The sequence below is a fragment of the Muntiacus reevesi genome, chromosome 12 (genome assembly GCF_963930625.1).
Source record: "Muntiacus reevesi chromosome 12, mMunRee1.1, whole genome shotgun sequence".
Lineage (NCBI taxonomy): Eukaryota > Metazoa > Chordata > Mammalia > Artiodactyla > Cervidae > Muntiacus > Muntiacus reevesi.
Window position 1 is genome coordinate 68,150,180 of NC_089260.1, and position 22,561 is coordinate 68,172,740.

The 22,561-nt window shown below is 42.0% G+C and overlaps 1 protein-coding gene across 1 annotated transcript in view; it reads right to left on the reverse strand.

The window, feature by feature from the left end:
• The window catches only part of ADCY8 (adenylate cyclase 8), a 225,457-nt gene that overhangs the window by 69,170 nt on the left and 133,726 nt on the right, over positions 1-22,561 (reverse strand). Inside the window, exon 8 of the mRNA XM_065902994.1 lies at positions 15,731-15,928. Coding sequence (XP_065759066.1) covers positions 15,731-15,928 — 198 coding nt within the window. The remainder of the gene's footprint in view (positions 1-15,730; positions 15,929-22,561) is intronic.

Consider the following 22,561-nt stretch of genomic DNA (forward strand, 5'->3'; position numbering starts at 1 on the left):
TTGTCCACCCTTAAAAGCTTCTGGAAGGTCAGCACTGAACGTGTATATACTTGTCTTAGTTGCCTAGTTTCCTGAACTGTCTTTGAGTCACTAAACTGAGGAATAATCCAATTCCTCCAGAAGGAAGAAAGGATTTTTTTAAAACTGAAAAAGATCTTAAAGTTAGCCTACAACCAAGTCCCTCTTTTTGTCTTAATGCCAGAGAGGTCTAGTAACTCACCATAGCCCACATAGCACACAACATTTTGAGGAGTGGGAACAGAAAGCTAAGTCTGACTGTAATGTCTTTGATTCCCAATTTGAATTTCACCATGATTTTATGAAGGAAGGCAGTAAATAGAGTTCTCATGTTCTATGTCCCTAATACCAAAAGAAGACTTGCTTGGGTCAATGAAATAATAAAATCAGTCCAACTTGTTGTTGGGAGTCCAATCCCTGGTAGCATGATTTTTACTCTCTTGCCTACTGCTTGGTGTGGTCTGGGTTTTAGACTGAACTTGCTGCTCCGTGTCATGGCTGTGATTTGGAGAGTGGAAATGACCTGCAGTTGGTGAACTCCATGGTTCAGGCACCAATGCGGCTCAGAAACTGCACATTCATTGCTGTCAGAGGGCAATGTTTTTTCTGCTCACTGCTGCTGAGTCCAGCGCTTGTTTGCTGACAACCTGCTCCATACCTAGAGGGGAACATGTCCCTTTGAAAAATCACGAAGCACCTCCACTCTTGATAAAATGATAGAAAATTCACGTTACTGACAGTTTTCCAGAGCACTGCCTAAGAAAGGGCACCATCAGAGAGACCCACATATACCCACTTCAAAATAGGAGCTAGTCACAAAGCAGTTAATTCAAAGAATGACAAATGTCTGAATTCTTTCTAACAACCAATTGCACAAGACCTAATTATTCTTTGTTGACTGATTTCAAACCAACTTGGTTACATAGATAATGCGATTTTAAAAACAATGATAATAATTTTTCTTGTATATAATCCCCCATAATGGCAGAAAGCAGAGGAACTAAAGAGCCTCTTGATGAAGTTGAAAGAGGTGAGTGAAAAAGCTGGCTTCAAACTCAACATTCAAAAAATTAAGATCATGGCCTCCGGTCTCACCACTTCATGGCAAATAGTGGGGAAAACATGGAAACAGTGACAAAATTTATCTTCTTGGGCTCCAAAATCACTGTGGACCATGACTGCAGCCATTAAATTAAGACTCTTGCTCCTTGGAAGAAAAGCTATGGCAATCCTAGACAGCATATTAAAAAGCAGAGACATCACTTTGCTGACAAAGGTCCATATAGTCAAAGCTATGGTTTTTCCAGTAGGCATGTAGTTGAGAGAGTTGGGCCATAAAGAAGGCTGAGTGCCGAAGAATTGATGCTTTCAAACTAGTGCTAAAGAAGACTCCTGAGAGTTCCTTGGACTGCAAGGAAACCAAACCAGTCAATCTTAAAGGAAACCAACCCTTGACTATTCATTGGAAGGACTGATGCTGAAGCTGGAGCTCCAATACTTTGGCCACCTGATGTGAAGAGCTGACTCACTGAAAAAGACCCTGATGCTGGGAAGATCAGGGGCAGGAAGAGAAGAGGGCAGCAGAGGATGAGATAGTTGGATGGCATCACTGACTCAATGAACATGATTGTGAGCAAGCTCATTTTCTTCAAATGGCAAGTTGGTTGGTGATAAAGTAGGAGGACTTACTTGGCTCCCAAAGCCTCCACCTGTCAGTGTTTCACAGTGAACAAAACCAATTCCTTTTAACCTCAGTTTTCTTATCTGTCAAATGGGGAAATGAATATAATTCATAAGTTTTGCAAAGCTGTTCCAATTTACTGTATTTTGTTATGCTAGAATTTAATAATAACTGCTATCATTTTCATGTTTGAGCTCCAGTGCTTAGCACAGGTCACAGAAAGGAAGAAACTTATAAGATTTGTGAAGATGATACCAATTAAATATAAAATATTGGTTTCATAATGGAGTGCATTGTTACTTTGGAAATGCAAAGGAGACAGAACTGTGGAAAGAACATCCCTAATTGGCTTAGAATGAGAGGGTGCTGAGACTGAGTGGTGATTCATTTCACTTCCTCTTGACTTGTGAAGATCTGAACGCTCTGGTTCACAGCTATATTAAGTTACACGTATTCTCCTTCCTGCCATAGTTAGACTCTTTATCTTGCCTCTTCTCTGTCCTCACTTGGCCCCATTTACTCTTTTATGTCTTAGTGGTGAGCATGGAGTAATTTAGAGCTTGACTACCAGGATTTGAATCCAAGCTTCAACACTTAGGAGCAACGTAACCTTAGACAAATTTACCAAGTTTTCCATGTCACAGTCTCCTCACCCAGAAAAAGGGGACAGTAATAAAACCTATCTTGGGTGGGTTGCTGGGAGGATGAAATGAGTCAATATACTTAAAGTGCTCATAGTCGTGGATATAGCACATGATAACCTTATATAATTATTTACTATAATCAATGAATTATACATATTTTATTGCTATACAGTAAGTCCCCTACATATAAATGAGTTCCCTTCCAAGAGTGTGTAGGTCCAGTTTGCTCGTAAGTCCAACAAAGTTAATCTAGGTAAGTAACATAATCGCTCTATGGTATTATACTGTAATAAGCTTATAGTACTTTTCACAAAAATAGCATATGTAAAAAGCAAACAAACACAGAAAATAAAGAATGCATTTTCAATCTTCAGTACCTTGGAAAGTACAATAGCTGGCATACAGGGGCTGGCATCGAGTGAACAGACAAGAAGAGTTACTGATGGAGGAGAGAGAGGAGGTGGGAGATGGCAGGGCTGAAGGGTCGTCAGCAGTAGGAGGCAGAGGGCAAGCTGCAAGTTCACTCCCACCTGACACTGAAGAACACACGCTTGCATCTTTGAAAGTTCTCAGCATGAACACTCGTATGTAAGGGACTTACTGTGTTTGTTACATTTTCCAGCAAGTGTTGCTTTCTAGAATGCTGTCTTCCATTTTTCTGTACAAAACTGTACCTTGCACTCAGTAGGGCACCCCAAAATGTTGCTGACTGATGGGTCCATCATGTTAGAAAGGATTCTTCTAATGGGAATTACAATCTCCTATGTGATCTTTTGTCTTCGGAAAAGACTTTGTCCTTATTCCTTCCTTGGCCTCCTAAAAGATCCTTCACCAAACGGATAGAATTGTCCCTTCTCCTTTGGAAAAAGTGTCCTTGGAAATGACCACTGGGCCCTTATAATTCACCGGGTCCTTGATCTATAAGAGGACTTGGCCATTGCATACATTAAAAATGAGGAACTTGAGAATCAGAGATAGGGAAGAACAGGTCAAAGTCAATCAAGTGGTTGGTGGCAAAGTTCAGACAATAAGACACATCTCCTGGCTCCTAGTGGAGTTTTTATTCCACTACACCATTGGACAGGAAATGGCCTGAAGACAGTAACTGAGCTAACTGTGGATGAGATTAATACCCATTAAAAAGGCCATAATACTTGGAACAAATTACAGATGCTTCCTTTGAGAGCTTAGATTAGAATTTTGATTATAGGTAGCCCTTTGTATCCAGGGGTTCCACACCAGCAGATTCAAACAACCACAAATCAAAAATATTCGTGAAAAAAAAAAATTCCAGAAAGTTTCCCAAAGCAAAACTTGAATTTGCTACACACTGGCAATTATTTACATAGTATTTACACTGTATCTGCAACTATTAACATAGCATTGAATTGTACGTAAATTAGAGATGATTTGAAGTATTTGAGAGGATGCGTGTAGATTATGTGCAAATACTACGTCATTGTATGATCTTGGTATCTATGGTCCTGGAATCAATGCCCTGCTGATAGAAAGGGACAACTACTATTATTTTTCAATGTGTAGGGTTTTGGTTGATTCAGGAAAGGGTCAGTTCAGAAATGAGCCAAAATCTAGTATAACAAATTGAATAATAATGAGTAGGCAATAGGCTATGTGCTTCTTGTGGATGATCTCATTTAATTATCATATCAACATTTTTAAGAAGATTATATTTATCATATCCCCATTTTGCAGATAATGAAACTGAAAATTAGAATTATTGAGTAACACAAGCAGGACCTCACAGATTGTAAAGAGGGACTCTAGACTGTTTGACCCCAAAGTTCAAGGTCTCATCGGCCATATTATGTCGGGAAAGAAAGAAAGTGAAGTTGCTCAGTCGTGTCTGACTCTTTGCGATCCCATGGACTGTAGCCCACCAGGCTCCTCCATCCATGGAATTTTCTAGGCAAGAGTACTGAAGTGGGTTGCCATTTCCTTCTCCAGGGGATCTTCCCGACCCAGGGATCAAACCTGGGTCTCCCGCATTGTGGGCAGACACTTTACCATCTGAGTCACCAGGGAAGTCCATATTATGTCAGGGAAGTGTGTAGTTTCCTCGGTTCTGTCTCATCACAACAAAAATCTGAAGCAATGGACCAGCATCACAGCCCTTGGACAGACCATGTCACAATCACAGCTCTTGGACAGACCGTGTCACAGCTCTCAGGCAGATCAGAGTTACAGCTCCATGTTACAGCTGTTTTATTTAGAAAATAAAGGTAAATACATCCTTGAGGTGTGAGGGCATGCCAACCCAAAAGACATGAAGAGAAGAGAGAGCAAGCGAGAGAGAGCGAGAGAGAGACCCCTGGACCCTTGGCTCCTCTATTTATACATTTTTTCTCCTCCCCTGGGTCTGCCGTATGTAAATCAGGCTAGCCAGGAATGCTATTTGTTCTACCTGAGGTCCCCACTCCAATCCTCAGACCATCCTTTGTTCTATTTTCGGGGGCTTTTCCCTTCCTTGTCTTTTAGCCACCACCATTCTGGACTCCTTTTTCCTATTCTAACTACCTAACATTTATCTGCTGAGACTTTGCTGTTTTTAAGATAAAATCATCTTCACAAGGTGAATGATCATATTTCAGTGATGTGGTTTACAATACAAAGAAAGAAAACGTGTTAAAAATTTGAGTCTATGTAAATCTTCATTAGAATGAAAGTGAATGAAAGTGAAGCATGATCTGGGCAAAGAATGGACCTTAAAACACTTCATGAATCAGTCTAATACATTGGCACTGCTGCATTTTCATGATTAATTTATGGATCCTCATCACAAAGCAAAGCAAAATAAAGAACCCTTTTCCTAAGGCCTAAATAGGTGAATGAATAACAGGGAAGAAAATAAAAGATACAGTGGATTTTATTAAATGCAACAGAATAAGAGGGACCACCAACTTTCAAACAGTTAAAAAAATGTTTTAAAAATGAAAATTTCCTACTTGATTTGATTAGGTTGGAATTTGGGTTCCCTTCCAAGGACGTAGAGCAGGAAGAACTTGTGTTCCATTTTGTTCATTGTCTGCGGATGTTGGCCCTGCATTCTCTTGAAAGACATGTTCATAAATGAACTCAGAGCCATCAGGACCCATGACTTCCTAGCTCTTTCATAAGGAAGCTTGGAACTGAAGTGTGCTCACACAAGGAAAATCCCGTTCTATATTCTTCATCTACAGAGATGTGACTAGGGACGTTAGCTTGCAGAGGTGATGGACAGAGTTTCTAGCTTTTTATGTTTCTTTGCCTGAGACAGGCCTGGAAAATCATCCTAGGTGGATCAGAGGGAAATCACCCCACTCTGCCAGATTCTCTAACTTGTTGTTGTAGTTGCTGTTCAGTTGCTAAGTTGTGTTTGACTCTTTGCAACCCCATGGACTGCAGGACACCATGCTTCCCTGTCCTCTACTATCTCCCAGAGTTTGCTCAAACTCATGTCCACTGAGTTGGTGATACCATCCAACCATCTCATTCTCTGTTGCCCCCTTCTTCTCTTCATGCCCCAAATCTTGCCCAGAATTAGAGTCTTTTCCAATGAGTTGGCTCTTTGTATCAGTTGACCAAAGTACTGGAGCTTCAGATTCAGCATCAGTCCTTCCAGTGAATACTCAGGGTTGATTTTCTTTAGGATTGACTGGTTTGATCTCCTTGCTGTTGAAGGGACTCTCAAGAGTCTTCTCCAGCACCACAGTTCAGAAGCATCAAATCTTCAGCATTTAGCCTTCTTTATGGCCCAACTCTCTCATTTGTACATGACTACTGGAAAAAACACACCTTTGAGTATACAGACCTTGGTCTGAAAAGCGATGTCTCTGCTTTTTAACATGCCATCTATGTTTGTCATAGCATTTATTCCAAGGAGCAATTTTGACTATGAGCTAAATGGTACTTACTAAATTCTTACATCTCTACAAGTTGTAGAGGACACTTCAAACCAAAGCAATAATCTAGTCCAAACCACAATTATTTTTGTCTTTTTTTCCATGTATTTATTTGGATTGAAAAATTTTATAGGTGGAGTGGGGATTTTATTGATCTAACTTTAATGAATGCTGATTTCACTTGGTAAAACCTCAGAAATGAGCCATTAACTCCTACTGGAACATTTCCAGTGATGAAGAAGTCAGTCCCTCAGTTGATAGCCCATTCCATCTTTGGATAAATCTAATTTGAAGAATGATAGTTTTCTAGCACATCTCTCACTAATATAAATTAATATGTTAAGAATCTCAACTGAGACAATCTACTCATTTTGTATGAGTGAACTAAAGAATGTAACCTCCATTCTATTGTTGGATCCATGCATTGTGAGACCTGGCACTGACTAGAGCACTCTTAAATTAGATCATTTGGGTGAAAGACATAATTACAGTAAAAACCAAGAAACTAATTTTCAGTCCTTTCATATTTTGAAATGGACTCTATTTCCTATCTTGGTGTCTAACCAAAATATTACCAGGAACAGTTCTGTGAGGGACAGGTGTATCTGAGGAATGTCTCACTGGTATACTTCTTCCTAAGAGATCTGACCTTCAAACACAGGTGGTCTCATCTTTAACAAAGTCACAAGGAATCATGCTAATGCGTATTTAAGATGGACAGCTTCAGAAGTGTGAGACAGAGAGGATGCCACCCCAGGACGGACAGAAGATCCTTAATGATAACATAGTATTGTAAATCTATCTTGACAATGACAATGTATTATGATCTTCCTTGGTGGCTCAGCTGGTAAAGAATCCATCTGCAATGCAGGAGACCTGAGTTTGATCCCTGGGTTGGGAAGACCTGGGTTTGATCCCTGGGTTGGGAAGATCCCCCGGAGAAGGAAATGGCAATCCACTCCAGTATTCTTGCCTGGAAAATTCCATGGACTGAGGAGTCTGGTAGGCTACAGTCCATGGGGTCGCAAAGAGTCAGACACGACTGAGCGACTTCACTTTCACTTTCACCCCCTTCAGTATTCTAGACTGGAGAATCCCATGGACTGCATAGTCCATGGCTTCACAGAGTCAGACAAGACTGAATGGCTACGCACACAATGTATTATAGTCTTCCTAGGGAGGGAGATGGATTGCCATATGAGAATTCCAAGTCGAACTTTTACAAAGCTTACAACCCACCATTCTCGCAGCTCACCCTTCTCCAGATCTCTCACTGTGGGGAGGAAAGACTCTTCCTTTCTTGAGGACCCAGTCGCCCAAGCCATGGTGAGGGGATGAGAATGATAACAGCTCCTTGACTTTTTGCTTAGAAGCCCGTAGGTTTAGATGATGCTTATACCCACACATAAAACATCAGATCACTTTTAAAGACTGAGATGATGAACTTTAGGCTGAAATCATCATAACTGTATCATTCTATACAAGATTATTACAGATGAAATTGGTCCTCCTGACTCTGAAAACGCTGGCTTTGTGGTACTGGAGCTAGCTAACTGATCTGATAAAAAAAAAAAAAACACAAGTGACACAGCCCTTGATCTCATTTGACCTCCTAGAGGGTGTAGAAGTAGCAGTAATTTTACAAGATAATATGAAGAATGTAAAGGATTCTCACTTAGCTATTGTTTGAATAGGAATGATTTTCCCCCCAAGCATCTTTGAAATCTGTCCATCTTATCTGAAGAAGATGGTCTAAATATTCTTATTATTCTGAACCTTACTAGAGCAATAAAACTCAAGAATAACCTGAGGCTACAAAGGAATAATTCCTTCAAAAACCAGAGATCACTTGGTTCAGTGTTCCATGTATCTCTCCTCTGCATCTAAATAAGAAATAGTGTGCTTCAACACATTCTGAACATTTCCCAAAATAGACAAAAGCATTTTTTCTCATTACTTAATCCCAGAATCCAACATCTTAAGAGATTTTTCATTCATTTAGCTACCCTCCTCTGCTTTGCTGAAACTCCTCCCTATTTTAGTTCACTCATTATAACTCCAATATGAGTTTATGGAAAGAAGAAATATTTCAAAGCTTGTGACATATTTTTCCTGAAATCTCTTAAGCCTTCGGTTAGCTTTGATTTTCTTTATAAAGGACAGAGAAAACTGAGTGAAATTCTGAACAGATATAAGAACCAACTGTACTCAGCAAAGGATTATATAAAGGTTTCTTTGTGTGACAAATCCTTGTTTTTATGTGGTTACTGAACATAACAAAAGTAATATTAAATGAATGTTTTGAAATATTCAGCACAGAACTTAGTTCATAGCAAGCACTATCTATGGGCTATGGGTGTGTACTTGATTATTATATACCTTACAAGGTTATGAATTTATGAAAGTCGTAACCCTAGTACCCTGAGATATAAGACACATTAAGATTGCTCTTTACCACTGTTTTTAATGAAGCAGTTTCTCTAAAGAAGCTGTAGAATTGTAAGATTTAAGTGAGGATGTAGCCTCACCCAGAATTGGACTGGCATAGAGTTCATCAGAAGGAAAGGGAAAAAATAACTATTGCATTTATTCACACATCTATTATATGTGTATTATGTCATCTGATTTTTACAACAATCCAATGAAGGGCAGGTGGTATGATCACCGTAATCTCACTGAGATCAAACACCTTGGCCTCCATCATCCAGTCCGTATTTAGCAGGAATTGGGTTCAAGTCATGACTACTCAGTAAACAAGTTTATGTTTCTTCCTCTGTCTTTTAACAAAGACCAAACACTTGTGAGCTTCCCTGGTAGCTCAGACAGTGAAGAATCTGCCTGCAATGTGGGAGACATGGGTTTGATCCTGGGTTGGGAAGATTCCCTGGAGAAGGAAACGGCAACCCACTCCAATATTCTTGCCTGGAGAATCCCCACGGACAAAGAAGCCTGGTGGGCTATAGCCCATGGGGTTGCAAAGAGTCGGACATGACTGAGCGACTTTCACTCACTCAAACACTTGTGAAATAAATGAAGCTTTGGCATGTATGCAGGGGTGTCTATCTATCAACTTGTTATTATCCAATAATGATCTGTAAGTTAATCAAGTCTCCATTGCACCTACAACTATTTTCAAAGTAGGATTCGAACCAGTGTCTGTTTGACCCCCAAGCCTGAGCCCTTGGAAGGCTTATGGAGACAATCCTTCTAGGCTTATCTGAGACCATGTGGACCTTGTTTATGAACCCAGGACCTTCTGACATGACCTGATCTCTGAAGGCATGAAGCAAGTGACTAGCCTAAGTTTCAAAGTACAGCCAAGGATGGAGAAATGTGGCTGGCAACTCAGAACAACAGAATCCCAGGAGGGTTTTCTCAAAATGCAGGTCCCTCTGCAAAATCAGAATCTTAGGGACAGAGTGATGGGCAGGGGTACATTTTAAACAAGATCTTCAAGTTTGAAAACTATTAGCCTAGGACAAAGAGACTTTTTATTGCTTAAATTTGTAAGGGTGACAAAAGAGGCCTTGATTTCTCAAAGAAAAAATTTCAGAATTTAACAGGAAAATACTGGCATTGAAAGAAGGAAGGAAATCTAATTGCCATCGATATGGTTTGATTTTTAACAGCCCACTAAAAGGCAATGGCAACCCACTCCAGTACTCTTGCCTGGGAAATCCCATGGATGGAGGAGTCTGGTAGGCTACAGTCCATGGGGTCACGAAGAGTCTGACACGACTGAGCGACTTCACTTTTCACTTTCACTTTCAAACATAAAACACTCCACATCAAAACATAAATTTTCAATCAATTTTGAAATGTGTACTAAACATATCTTAATCTTTATTCAAAATAAAGAAGCTGCCTCATTCTGAGGTGGTCCTGATGTTTTTGTAACATCAAGCTGAGTGAAGTCACTCCAGTAACTACTTCCGTGTGATTAAGCTCTCTTTAAGGCACTAATGTCTTTCTTTGGCTTGGAAACCAAAGTAATTGTAATTAATTGCCTTCCTCATCTAAGCTTCATTCAGAGCCTTGTTCTAGAAGAGAAATAAGAGGTAGAGGCTGAGAAATATCACCTTTCTATAAGTGTTCTGGGATTAAGATCCTCACTACATAAAGAACACTCACAAATCAATAAGACAGAAATGAGCATCACAATAAAAGAAAACAATTAAGACAAACATTCAAGTCACATAATTAAGACAACTGTGAAGATCACAAAAGAAGAAATATAAAGACCAAAACATAAAAAACATGTACAGAAAGACATTCAACCTCAATAATAATTTTTTTAAATACGGCAAGAAGAAGCTCCTTGTATCTTATCAAGTCAGCAATTTTTAAAAAGTATAGGCACAATTTTTGAGGGTTATTTCAGAACGCACATCATGTATTTTAAAATGTGCATTCTCTTATGCCCATTTTTATGATTGTATCCCAAGAGAATAATTAAACATGGATGTATGATTTAACTATGACCCTGGTAATGGCAATGCAATTTATAATTTGTAATAGTTAAAAACTGAGGGAACAAAAGCCAAAGGTAGTTAAAATATGCATGGGAATAGTATGTAGTTACAAAAAATATTTTGTAACTAAATATTTATTACTGTGGGGAAAAGTTCAAGTGAAGAATGCTTAACACTGTCTTACAAGGCATGATGTATAAAATGGCCGTTTTAATAGACACATTGTACAGGTAAGTAAAAAGAATCACATTCATGAAAGACTAGGATGACACATGACAAAATATTATCAATGGGTATTGTGGGCTGAGATCATAAGAGGTGTCATTTTCTTCATTTTGCCTTATATGCTTGGTATAAGCTTTCGCTAGGGCAAATGCATTACCTTTTTTAGCAAAAAAAATCATATATAATAGAAGAAAAAACCCAATATGATTGACAGTATGTGACAAATGCCGCGATTCCTACATCTCTTTATCACAGTTCTAATTTTTTTTCACCTGTGAGATCTGTAAGCTCCCTTTAGGAAATTTTAGCTGGAAGTGAAAGATGGGCAGAAAATTCTTTAGTGGAGGGGACCTTAGATGACTGGATAAGGGCTCCGCCCCCATTCTGGAGTCTTCCCAGAAATCTCATGTGGTTGCAGGGGGGTGAAGATGTTGAGAATCACTACTTCTAACCTGGCCAAGATCCAAGCCGGGGGTCACATGACTTGTCACCCGTGTGATTTTTGAGTGAATGGAACTGCTATTTATAATTACATTGAGAAAACGGATGTAAACTGGGCAAACCAGGACATGTGTTCATCATGACCTCCGGGAACTCAGCCCCAAAGCATTGAGTGCTGAAAGCTACGAGGAGCTGCCCAACCATCTCATTTCACAGATGAGAAAACCTGAGGACAGAGAAGGAAAGTGTGCCGTTCAAACTTGGTTAAGACACAGGAGTCATGAGCATACTGTCTGAAGCTTAACTCGGAAGATTTTTCTGTGTGGACATGCGTGAACCACCATGAGATGACATGGCAGGGAGTAAGCAGAACATTACATTCTTCTCTCCTGAAACTCCACCGCCAAGAGTCAGACCAAAAGCAACCCATGTCTTTTGGATCTTAGGATTCACAACATATAGCCTGAGGCCAGTTGCAAAGGTGAGGCAATCTCCTCAAAGATTCTCCTTACTAACCTGAGTCTTCAATCGCTCAACAAGTTTTATAAAATACTGAGAGGCGGGCAAAATGTCCCATTTCACATAACACTTGCTACATATGCTAATTTTTATAAGCTAATGCAACCAAGAAGTGTCTGGATGACATTTCAAAGCAGTTTTTCGTGTTCTCCAATTCACAAATAAACATGAAGAGGAAAACAGTTTCACTTATATTGTTCAAACAGAATGAAGCTTTTTCTTCCTACAGAATTTCCAAGGTAAAAATCATTGTTTCCATTTCCAGTTTTTCTCTCAGAAAATATACCTTTATGGTCCAAACTTGCTCTCAAAAAGCAGGGTAGGGCAGTGGGAAGAGAAAAGACTTTGGTGTCACAAATACAGTAAATATTTCAACAAATCTAAGATGCACAAATTTTACCCTACCTTTTAACACTGAAATCAGAAAGTTATCTTACTGTCAGTGAAGACTTAAAATCTTAAATTCCTCCAGGGAGGTTTGTGATTGCTGCTACTGGTCACCAGGAGGCAATATGAACCCAGTGAAGTGAAAGTCTCTTGGTTATGGTCTCTTTGCGACCCCTTGGACTTTAGAGCCCATGAATTCTCCAGGCCAGAATACTGGAGTGGGTACCCTTTCCCTTCTCCAGGGGATCTTCCCAACCCAGAGATCGAACCCAGGTCTCCTGCATGGCAGGCGGATTCTTTATCAGCTGAGCCACTAGGGAAGCCCCAAAATACTGGAGTGGGTAGCTTGTCCCTTCTCCAGCAGATCTTCCTGACCCAGGAATCAAACCTAGGAATCCTGTATTGCTGGCAGAGACCATTTTAAATTCTCTGCCTGACTTTTTTTTTAAAGATCACATTCAGAGCGCGAACTCAGGTGGCAAAACCAAGTGGATTCCATTTTGGAATTCCACTTCTTGGAGAGGATTTTTGTTTGCTTCTTTTTTCATCTAATCAGTACCCAGGGAGAGGCATGTGAGTTTCCTTGTTGACTCTGTCCATTGGGTGGTTTTTCTTAGTGCTGCATAGAAACCAAACACCTCACAGTTGATGGTACCTTAGAGTCGATGAAATATGGCAACCAGATTCTGAGATCTATAACCTCTACTTAACCTCTAAGAGGTTCAGTTTTCTCTTACAAAAGTGAGCGAGATAGTAATGTTTCCCTGAGGATGCAATAGACCAGTATACCGAAACACTGGCCACAGACGAGATGCACACAGATGCTATGCTTTAATTCTGGGGTCCTGTGGATTTGAAGGCTCTGCTTTTACTTTGGTAAGGCTTCTGGGACCTTTCTTACCTGACCTCTCTCCCAAATCCCTGCCCTGCGCCTTCTACTTCATCCAAAGTTCAAAGAGAAGAGAATGAAGATGGCAGAGGATTGCCTTCTCTAGACAAGGGCCTGGGGGAGTAGATCCTCAGGGCTCCTGGGAGGGGCAGTGTCCTGACCAGACCAGACCGCTGGCTTTGGGGTCACAGTGAGCTCAGACTGCAGTCCCTATACTGACAGCTTGAATTTGGGTGGGCTACTGAATCATTTCTCCATGCCCCCATTTCATCAAATATAAAAGGAGGCTCATTATAACATCTATTGGGTTGTCCAAATGTTTGTTTGAGTTTTTCTGTAACATCTTACGAAAGCCCTAACAAACTCTGGCCAACCCAATATTTCATACTGTCATTGTTAGTCAGTTTGTGCTCATAGCTTAGAAATTGGTGTTATGTAGTCACTAAGTCCTGTTTGACTCTTGGTAATTCTATGGACTGTAGCCTCCCAGGCTCCTCTGTCCATGGGATTTCCCAGCAAGAATACTGGAGTGGGCTGCCGTTTCCTTCTCTAGGGGATCTTCCTGACCCTGGAATCGAACCCTCATCTCCTGCTTGGCAGACAGATTCTTAACCACTGAGTCACCAGCAAAGCACATAACTTAGAATGGTGCCTGTTGTTCAGTTGCTAGTCATGTCCAACCCCGTGAACTGCAGTTCTTGTCTTTGTGACCCCATGAACTGTAACCTGCCAGGCTCTTCTGTCCGTGGGGTTTCCCAGGCAAGAATACCGGAGTGGGTTGCATGTCCTTCTCCAGCGTGAAATAACCACTGGTTACTACTTTTGATACATCCTCTGCTCAGCAGTAGTGCTGCCCCCGAGAGGGTCTCTGAGCAGGAGTCAACGAGGACTGTCTCTGTGACATGAGGGGAGTGAGCACTATCCGGTGTGCCTCGATTGCCCGCCCCTGGGAGCCCATGTGATGCAGAGCACGTGCGAGATGGTGTAAGACTGGACTCTCAGTGACCTAATCCCCACGTGTCTGTTCAGGAGGGGATGCTGTCCCTTGCTTCTCCTAGAAGAACCTCCCTGGTCATAGAAATCAACCTCTGATATATAGTGCCTCCTCTAGATCCGTTCCCTCTCCAACACCAATGCCTGCAGGTCAGCACCAGACATTACTGAATAAAACTACATTAGAAATGATCTCTAGTCTGCAGGGGTCAAGTCATCAGTGAAGCAAGTACATCTTCAGCAAGAATGAATAAAGGAGTTTTTGTACAGCTCTGGACACAGGTATTTACACAGCCTAATTGAGAAGATTCTTTGTAAGACCACCCTGTCTTTCCTAGCTCCTTCAATGGAGAAGCCAGGATAGAAAATGTATTTAATTATATTACTAACAAGAAAAATCCACCTGCAATGGATGGGGGGGGGGGGGGCGGGGTTGTTAAATAGGCAAAGTGTTTCTTTTCCTTTTGTTTTGTTAGTACATAGATACAATACATTCAAACTGTAAATTGCAGGTAAAGATCTCAATTTTGGAGTTTGCAACCTTCGGATAGTTATCAAAGAGACTCACTGGGAATAAAGCATGTGCTTGGAAGTGTGAATTCTCTAAATCCAGCAAAGTAGAATCTCCCAGGCAGCTGAACACACTTGCAAAAAATTGCTCACTGGAGCTTTGCAGAGTATCGAATCAAACTCCTGAAATTTGCTTGCAAATCCCCTGCTGTTCTTGCTGGAGGCTCCTGCAGATGCCGAGCACCTCCTGTGCTCAGCCAAGGAAGGTCTGTCAGCTTCCATCAGTGCAAACGAGCAGCCTAGTTACCCAGGGACAGCACCCACTCATGGTTTGGTGCTGGGGGGAGGGGAGAAGGGGCATGAAACCATGTCATCATCAGTACAGTAATGGTGGCCACTTTTGAGCAGTTGATCTCATCAAGGCATTGCCTGGAGCATTTCATCCTGAATTATCAGGGAGGCATGTTCATCAGTTCATTGTACAGAGAGGATCTCCTGCTCAGAGACTCCTTCACTTACTGAAGGTCACACAGCAAGGAAGTGGCAGAGGTGGAACTGGAATCCAATTCTGAATCCACTACCATGTACTCTGCGTACATCAGGGGATCTCTGAGCAGCGGACAACTGGGAAAATGGGAGAACAGGAGTCTACAATCTAACAAAGACAGTGTTTATCACTAATGCTTGCATTAGGTTATTGAGTGCCCTCATATAGTAGGTTACAAGGGTAGCAGATTCACCTAAAATCAAAGGCAAGTGGGTGCTAACGTCACTTGGGTTAATAATCTTAAAGTGGAAGGAACTCCTTTGTTCTTTCCATCATCTTTTCCATAAAGAGCAAATGATGCTCTCTTTATCTAACCAGCATCTCCTTTCATGGCCTTCGGTCTACTCATGATTTTCAAAGAGAAAAAGAAAAGACAGTACCAAACCCAACAAACACACACAAACACACCAACCAAAACCACAGCCCCTGGGCTCTCTCTCTAGTCCCATGAACATTTACGACAATTTATTTCAGAAAAAGAGCCACTGTGGAGACCCAGCTCTACCTTGTGCTCCAGGCTGGAGTCTTTAAACATCAGTGAGAATGGCTTGATATGCTCTCTTCTCAATTTATCACCACTCCGCAAGTCGATGGTATGTTCTATTCTCTTGTTAATTTCCTCAGGCCCAGACTGGACATGCAAAGCTTGTGCAAGATGGTTTGGAAGTAGATTTATTGAATTTCTTGTTAGGGCAGCCAGAGTCTAGGGGGAAAGCACATGCAAACACAATAAACCTGCTAGTCCCCTTTGGATTAAAAAGAAAGGCAATGTGTTCAGATTAGGTTGCATTGCAAACAGTAACAGCATTCCATGCAGTTGTATTCAGTGAAACCTACAGAAGTTGACAAGTTAGCATTTGGTTCCCAGAAACACAACCTGGAAAAACAGTATATCAAGGGGGACATTTCCCTTTCCTCTGTGTAGGTGCACTGAATTCCTTCCGTTCAGGTATTGGGAGAGTTGTCAGTTTGCAAATGTTAACCAAGAGCCTTTCTCTAACCAGGCACATACCTGGTTTGAGAGAAAGAAAAACCAATACAAATAACAAAAGGGAAAACAGAGCTGAAAAGCCCACAGAAATGATCCCCTCCAGCCAAGTAGATTCCACATTTTCATGTGCTCTTTCCTTGAATGGTGGTGGAGAGACTTGGGGACCAATGGCTTGCATTGTTTTTGTTTTTTTTTTTAGCATTTCTCATGGACAGTCAAATGAGCCAGAATCTGCTACTTAAACTTGATGGAGATTGTTAGACCTTTTACACTTGATGAATGTTTTTTCCCCATAGACTGTTATATATCTATATTTTCATATAGATATATGTGTTTAATTTCCTTCAGGCAAAAATGCAAGCAGTTGCAACCTCTCACCATTTCACAGGGTTAAATAGCAGGAGGTGGGGAAAGGCACAACCACCATGGTTGATTATTGGGTGTGGCCACATGGTTGCAGAAATAGCATTGGCTCAGGAAGACCCAGCAGATTTGGCAGACGGAACTCTGTCTCCTGACATCTTAGTCGCAGGTGACGAGAGCAACCAGTTCGGGATCCAGCCAAATGCAACACCCCTCACAGCTCCAATTTCAACTTCTTTGACCCAAAACATGAGAGTTGGAGCTGGAGGGATATAAGGACAGCAAGGCTCATCTCCTCCCTGTAAGATTTCTTGAGAAGAGGTGGAGGATGTAGTACCTCTGTAGAGGGGAAGAGAAAGCTCTGCCTCCGAACACACTCACTGAATCTTCTTTTCTCTGCCAGCCTCTCATCTTGGCCAATGTTAGACCATAGGCTAGACTGAGATAAGATGATGCAGTCATGAAATAACAGCCTGTGAGAGCTGATAGAACACCTTGGAGGTCCTCCTGCCTGAATCCTGCATATACCCATGTTGCAGTGGTTGTTTAGTCACTAAGTTATGCCTGACTCTTTGTGACCCCATGGACTGCAGCACGCCAGGCTCCCCTGTCCTTCACTATCTTCCGGAGTTGGCTCAAACTCACGTCCATTGAGTAGGCAGTGATGCCATTCAACCAATCTCGTCCTCTGTCACCTCCTTCTCCTCTTGCCCTCAATCTTTCCCAGCATCAGGGTTTTTTCCAATGAGTCGGCTCTTCGCATCAGGTGGCCAAAGTATTGGAACTTCATGAGTCTCAAAGAATTATACTCATGTGCCTTCAGCCTTCTCTGCAGCCAGGTCAGACTCTCTGACTCTGGAGCCAGAGTTGGGGGCTTTGATCTCACGGAGCCCACTAGCCCATTCCATGAGGATTCCTCCTATGACACTGTTGGACTCCTCCTTTTAATCTTCATGGAGATACTCAACATAACCTAAATTCATAGGCTCTAAAGAAATCTAGAGCAGGGCTTTATCACTGGTAGAATTTATTGAAAACCTTTACTCCAGCCACACAATAAAGATGGAATCACAGGTGCCAACACGAGCAAGTACAGTATATGCTCTGGGGATACTGAAGCTAATTTCAGCACTGAGTGCCAAGGAGGCAACCGCAGAGAAAAAACAAATATCAGAAGGAGGTATGGAGGAGGAGAGCTGGATCCAAGAGAAGGAAGCAGGTACCAGTGTTTCAGAAAACCGAATAGCAGGGTTCATACTGGGGCAGAGGGTTTGAGCTCTGGGGCTAAATGTTTTTAGAACAGCATCTCAGAAGGTGAAGGAGACTGGAGCCTACCCTCTGTGGGTCTCCTATTGGCTTCTTGGGCAGAAATTCTCTACACTGTTTGGAAATATCAGAATTCAGTCTTCTATCTCAGAGAGGAGGTGGGAAAGACACTCTGCTGCTCACAGCAGACCCCAAACACAAACTGAGGTGTGCCCAGTACCACTGGGAACATAATTTTCTAAACTCCATTCCTGCTCTATGAATTTGTGCAAGTTGTTTAAACCCTCTGGGACTTCCCTAGCCACTCAGCAGCATTTAAGATGGTTAAGGCTCCACGCTTCAACTACAAAGGACATGGGTTCAATCCCTGGTCAGGGAGATAAGTTCCTGCATGCCTTGATGTGTGAGAAAAAAAAAAATCATCAAAGTCCAGATGAAAACCAGAGATCCTCCTGAACCCAAATTTCCGAACATAGGGTCTTGCCGAGAGGCTCGGGATTTTGTAAACTTCATTTGGGTGGGGTAGGAGAATATAAACCCTCTCAAACTCATCATTTGGTTTATGACCAAAAGACTGTTCTTTCGGAATCATGTTTATCTGTGTACACACCAACAACGTGCTTTTTCTTTTAAACAGGTCCTATGGCGTCATGGATAGTCATACACTTTGGTATTCCTTAATCAGTTTGTGCCAGCAAATAACAAATTACTCCCAATAAAATCGCAGACTGAAAGTGTACTCTAGAAATATCCAGTTTTGTTGAGGCAAAAACACTTTAGCTGTTATGGATCACATATTCCGGTCTTCAAACACCCTCTACGGCATCCGTGTAGAGGCTGTAAATCAGCCTGCACAGTTTCCGTTCTGGAATCTGGGGAAATCATCCCTCAATTTCATCACAAGATTCTCTTAACTAACTCTTTCCCCAAAATCTTGTTCTAAGGAACACAGGAATGAAGGACTGCTTCTTTACAAAATAGTTTCTGGACCAATCGATTTGGGAAATGTGGATCCACTGTTTGTTTACTGCCATCCATTCTCACTACTCTCCTCCGGAGAAAGGATTTTGTCTCTTTTGCGAATCTCTTTGTCTGGAATGTGTATGCCAGAACCTGGCACAAAAGTAGGCACTCAGTACTGGTGTGTTGGATGAAAAAATTCTTATATCCTCCTATTGGAGTCTCACAGTACACATTACTGAAATAAAGGTACTGATAAGTTCTGCAGAAATCAGGCTTTTAAACTCTGCATATTCCAAACTTTTATAACCATGAAACAGTTTTTGCTCAGATCTCCTCTCCATGGTCCATGGAGGACCACTTTGGAAATAGTACTCCAAAGTTCTTCCCTGGTTTTGTTTGCAACTTTTCCTTAGTGGATCTGTTTCTGATTTCTGAATACAATCTATTTACTCCCCTCCGCTTTTCTGCCACAGGCTAATGGCTTCAGCTTTCCCAGTCACTTCACAGGTGACACGGTTTCCACATAGGACACAGCAACGCTTTCCAGTTTCTGCATACCTTGAGTTACTACTGCACTGAATCAGACCGAATGCAAACGACATCAGACCCTGTGTTGGAGCCTAGGCAACTGACGCAGTATGACCTAGTAAACAATTACTCAGTCTACTACATTTTATGCATTTGAATGTTTGGCAGCTAGGTAGAATGTCCTACTGCTTCTCTGAAACCCAATTCAGACATCATCTTCTGCAAGAAGCCTATTATGAGTCTGCATGTATCCTTAGCATAGCAGTTACTGTGATGTATTGTTACAGCCTCATTGTGGGTTTGCCTGTTCCTCTAGGCTCTGATCTGGAGGGCCAGGTACTACATTTTACCCGTAACTAAGCCTTCAGCATCTGGCATATTTGATAGATTCTTAATAAGCACTTTTGGAATGAATGAATGCATGCATGAATGAAAGGTTGAATGGCTGTGTCAGACTATTCTTAGGGCATTGTTTTCAATCTCTTGCTACCAAAAGTCTGGTGATGCTTTTCCTGTCCTCCCCCAAACGGACTTCAAATTTAGACTTTGTTTACCAAATTGCATTTATTAAATAAGAGGTAGTTTGTTTTCCTACTATTCAATTAAATGCCTAGGTTTTGATCAGCCTGGGGTAACAGGCATTTGCCACAACAGCTTAAGAGAATTCCAGCCAAGAGTAAGAACCTTGAAAGGCAGCTTTATGATGCTTCTCAGCATGCGGTTTTATTCAGGTGTTTGGAATCCAGAACATGAGGTCACAGATGGGAAAGCACTAACCTACCGTCCTTTCTGGGACCAATGCCTGGATAAACATCAGCTTGAGTGTTTCCCATGAACCAGAATAAAGCAAAGGTTAAACTCATCAGTGAAAGGGTGTCATCTTTTAGCCCCGCTGGAGATGGAGTCTTGAGATTAATTGATAGGTAGTTGTGACTGAGATCCTGCACTGCAGGCCAGCTTGCTATTGATTGGGAAAGACCCAGGGAAGATGCCCAGCCCAGCAGGCTGAGTCTCACAGGACCTCTGTCTCTTATGCGGAGATGGCTTATCCTCTCCCTGGACTCTGGCTGTTTCCAGCCTCAGGCTGGAGGCTGCACTCCGAAGCAGGTATGCCCAGCAGCTTCCTCAGCTGCTCCAGAGCTTCCTCCCATCACCCCTACGCAGCATCTCCCTGGGCCTCACCTGGAGGCCTCTGTGGCTCCACTTCAAACTCGTCACCTGCAGGGTTTGGACTGCGGAAAAGTCAGATATTGCACGTTTTAGTGCCTAACCCATTTTCTGTGTCCTGCATATAGGCCAATGGGAGAAGAAATTGCCAGGAACAGACACCAAGCCTGAATAAGGGCTCCCAGGTGCACACATTAGAGCTCCTTTTTATTCTGTGCTATGCTCAGTCGTGCCCTACTCTTTGTGACCACGTGGATTGTAGCCTTCCAGGTTCCCCTGTCCATCGGAGTTCCCAGGCAAGAATGTTGGAGCAGGTTGCCATTTCCTAATCAGGAGATCTTCCTGACCCAGGGATCGGAACCAAGTCTCCTGTATCTCCTGCATTGGCAGGCAGGTTCTTTTCCACTGAGCCACCAGGAAAGCTCATTTTTTTCCTTCTACTGTTTATTAACCACCCTCAACCAGCCCCCAGAAGAGAAGACTTCTTTTTAAAGTTATTTTTGTGTTCTTTTTATGAAAGCTCACTTGGAAAAGCTTTGAGGTGATCTAGTCCAAAATTATTTGCTCCAGGAAGAATGCTTGTTGCTTTTGAAAGTGGAACAATTATTATTTTTTCCCCTCAAATCCAGGGATGGGGAGCAGAGATTTCTTTGGGTATGCACATCATGTTTTTATGGTAAGAAAGTTCTAGGTGGTATTTATTTGGGTAAATGCTGAACTGGGGGTCCCAGGGAAAATATCCACATGGGGCTTTCCAGAACCTGCCATGTAACAATTTTTCCTTCTGAAAAATATGGAGGTTCTAGTGAATTAGACCATTCTTTATAAGCAAGCGGTGTTAGCCAAGATTGCCACAATTTTCCCTGTCTGTACTGAGACAAAAATGAAATGTCACATTCAAATGATATGCCTGATGCTTTTTTTAAAATTTGGGCTATTGCTTACTTTCCCTCTCTTTAAGATATTTATACCATCATCACCTGTCTCCCAAACAAATCAAAAGAATGTTTAATGAGATCTTACTGTGGGAGGAGGTTTACAGAATACAACTACAGGAAGAGTTGAAGGAATTTTCATAATAGGCTCGTAGCTTCTGCACCAGGAAACGAAGTAACAAGCATCAGAATGTCCACTCTGTTGGCTGAAATAATAATCCGGACATTTCTAGCCAACCTGCTCCAGGATTCCAGCACCCCTCTGTAGCCTGGTTCCCCATTCTCAATTGTCAGCAAACAATGTCAGTCTGGGGCCTGGGCTATTTGAGCCTTCACTGCTTCCCACTTTGGAGCAGCAGCAGAAGTGTGCAAATATTGGCTGGGTGCTGCATTGGATAGGGAATAAAAAAATGTATAAGTGCGTTTGTCACTTTGTGGTCTGAAATTTCAAACTGTGTGTGATTTAGAGAACAAAACAATAATAGGGAGGTATCCCAAATTCTGGCAGATTCCACAATAAACATTTACTAATTTGCTGCTGATTTGAACCCCACAAACTCACTCTTGAAATTTTGACTAACACTGATAAGGCAGATCATCAAAACAGTTTACTTATTAGGTCCCAGATTGCTAGGTTCCCTTCTCAGGGTCCTTTGTCTGACATTAAATACCTCATTCTTTGTTTCAGTTCATCCTACTAGTGGCTCCTGGCTTTGGAAACAGGCACGCTGGTTGGTTGCCTTTGGACTGCGTGCATGCTAAGTTGCTTTAGTCCTGTCCTACTCTGTGCGACCCTGTGAACTGTAGCCCTCCAGGCTCCTCTGTCCATGGGATTCTCCAGGCGAGAATACTGGAGTGGGTTGCTATGCCCTCCTCCAAGGGATCTTCCCGACACGGGGATCGAACCCGTGTCTCTTGGGCCTCCTGCATTGGCAGGAGGGTTCTTTACCTCTAGTGCCACCTAGGAAGCCCCTCCATTTGGCTGAGGGGTGGGCAAATGGTCATTTGTGACTGAATTTTTGGACTGACCACAATTCCAGGTAACTGGGCAGAGCTCTGGAAACAAGGTTACCTGGAGCCCACAGAGGGAAGCTCCAGCATTCAAGACTTGGTCCCGGAGCCC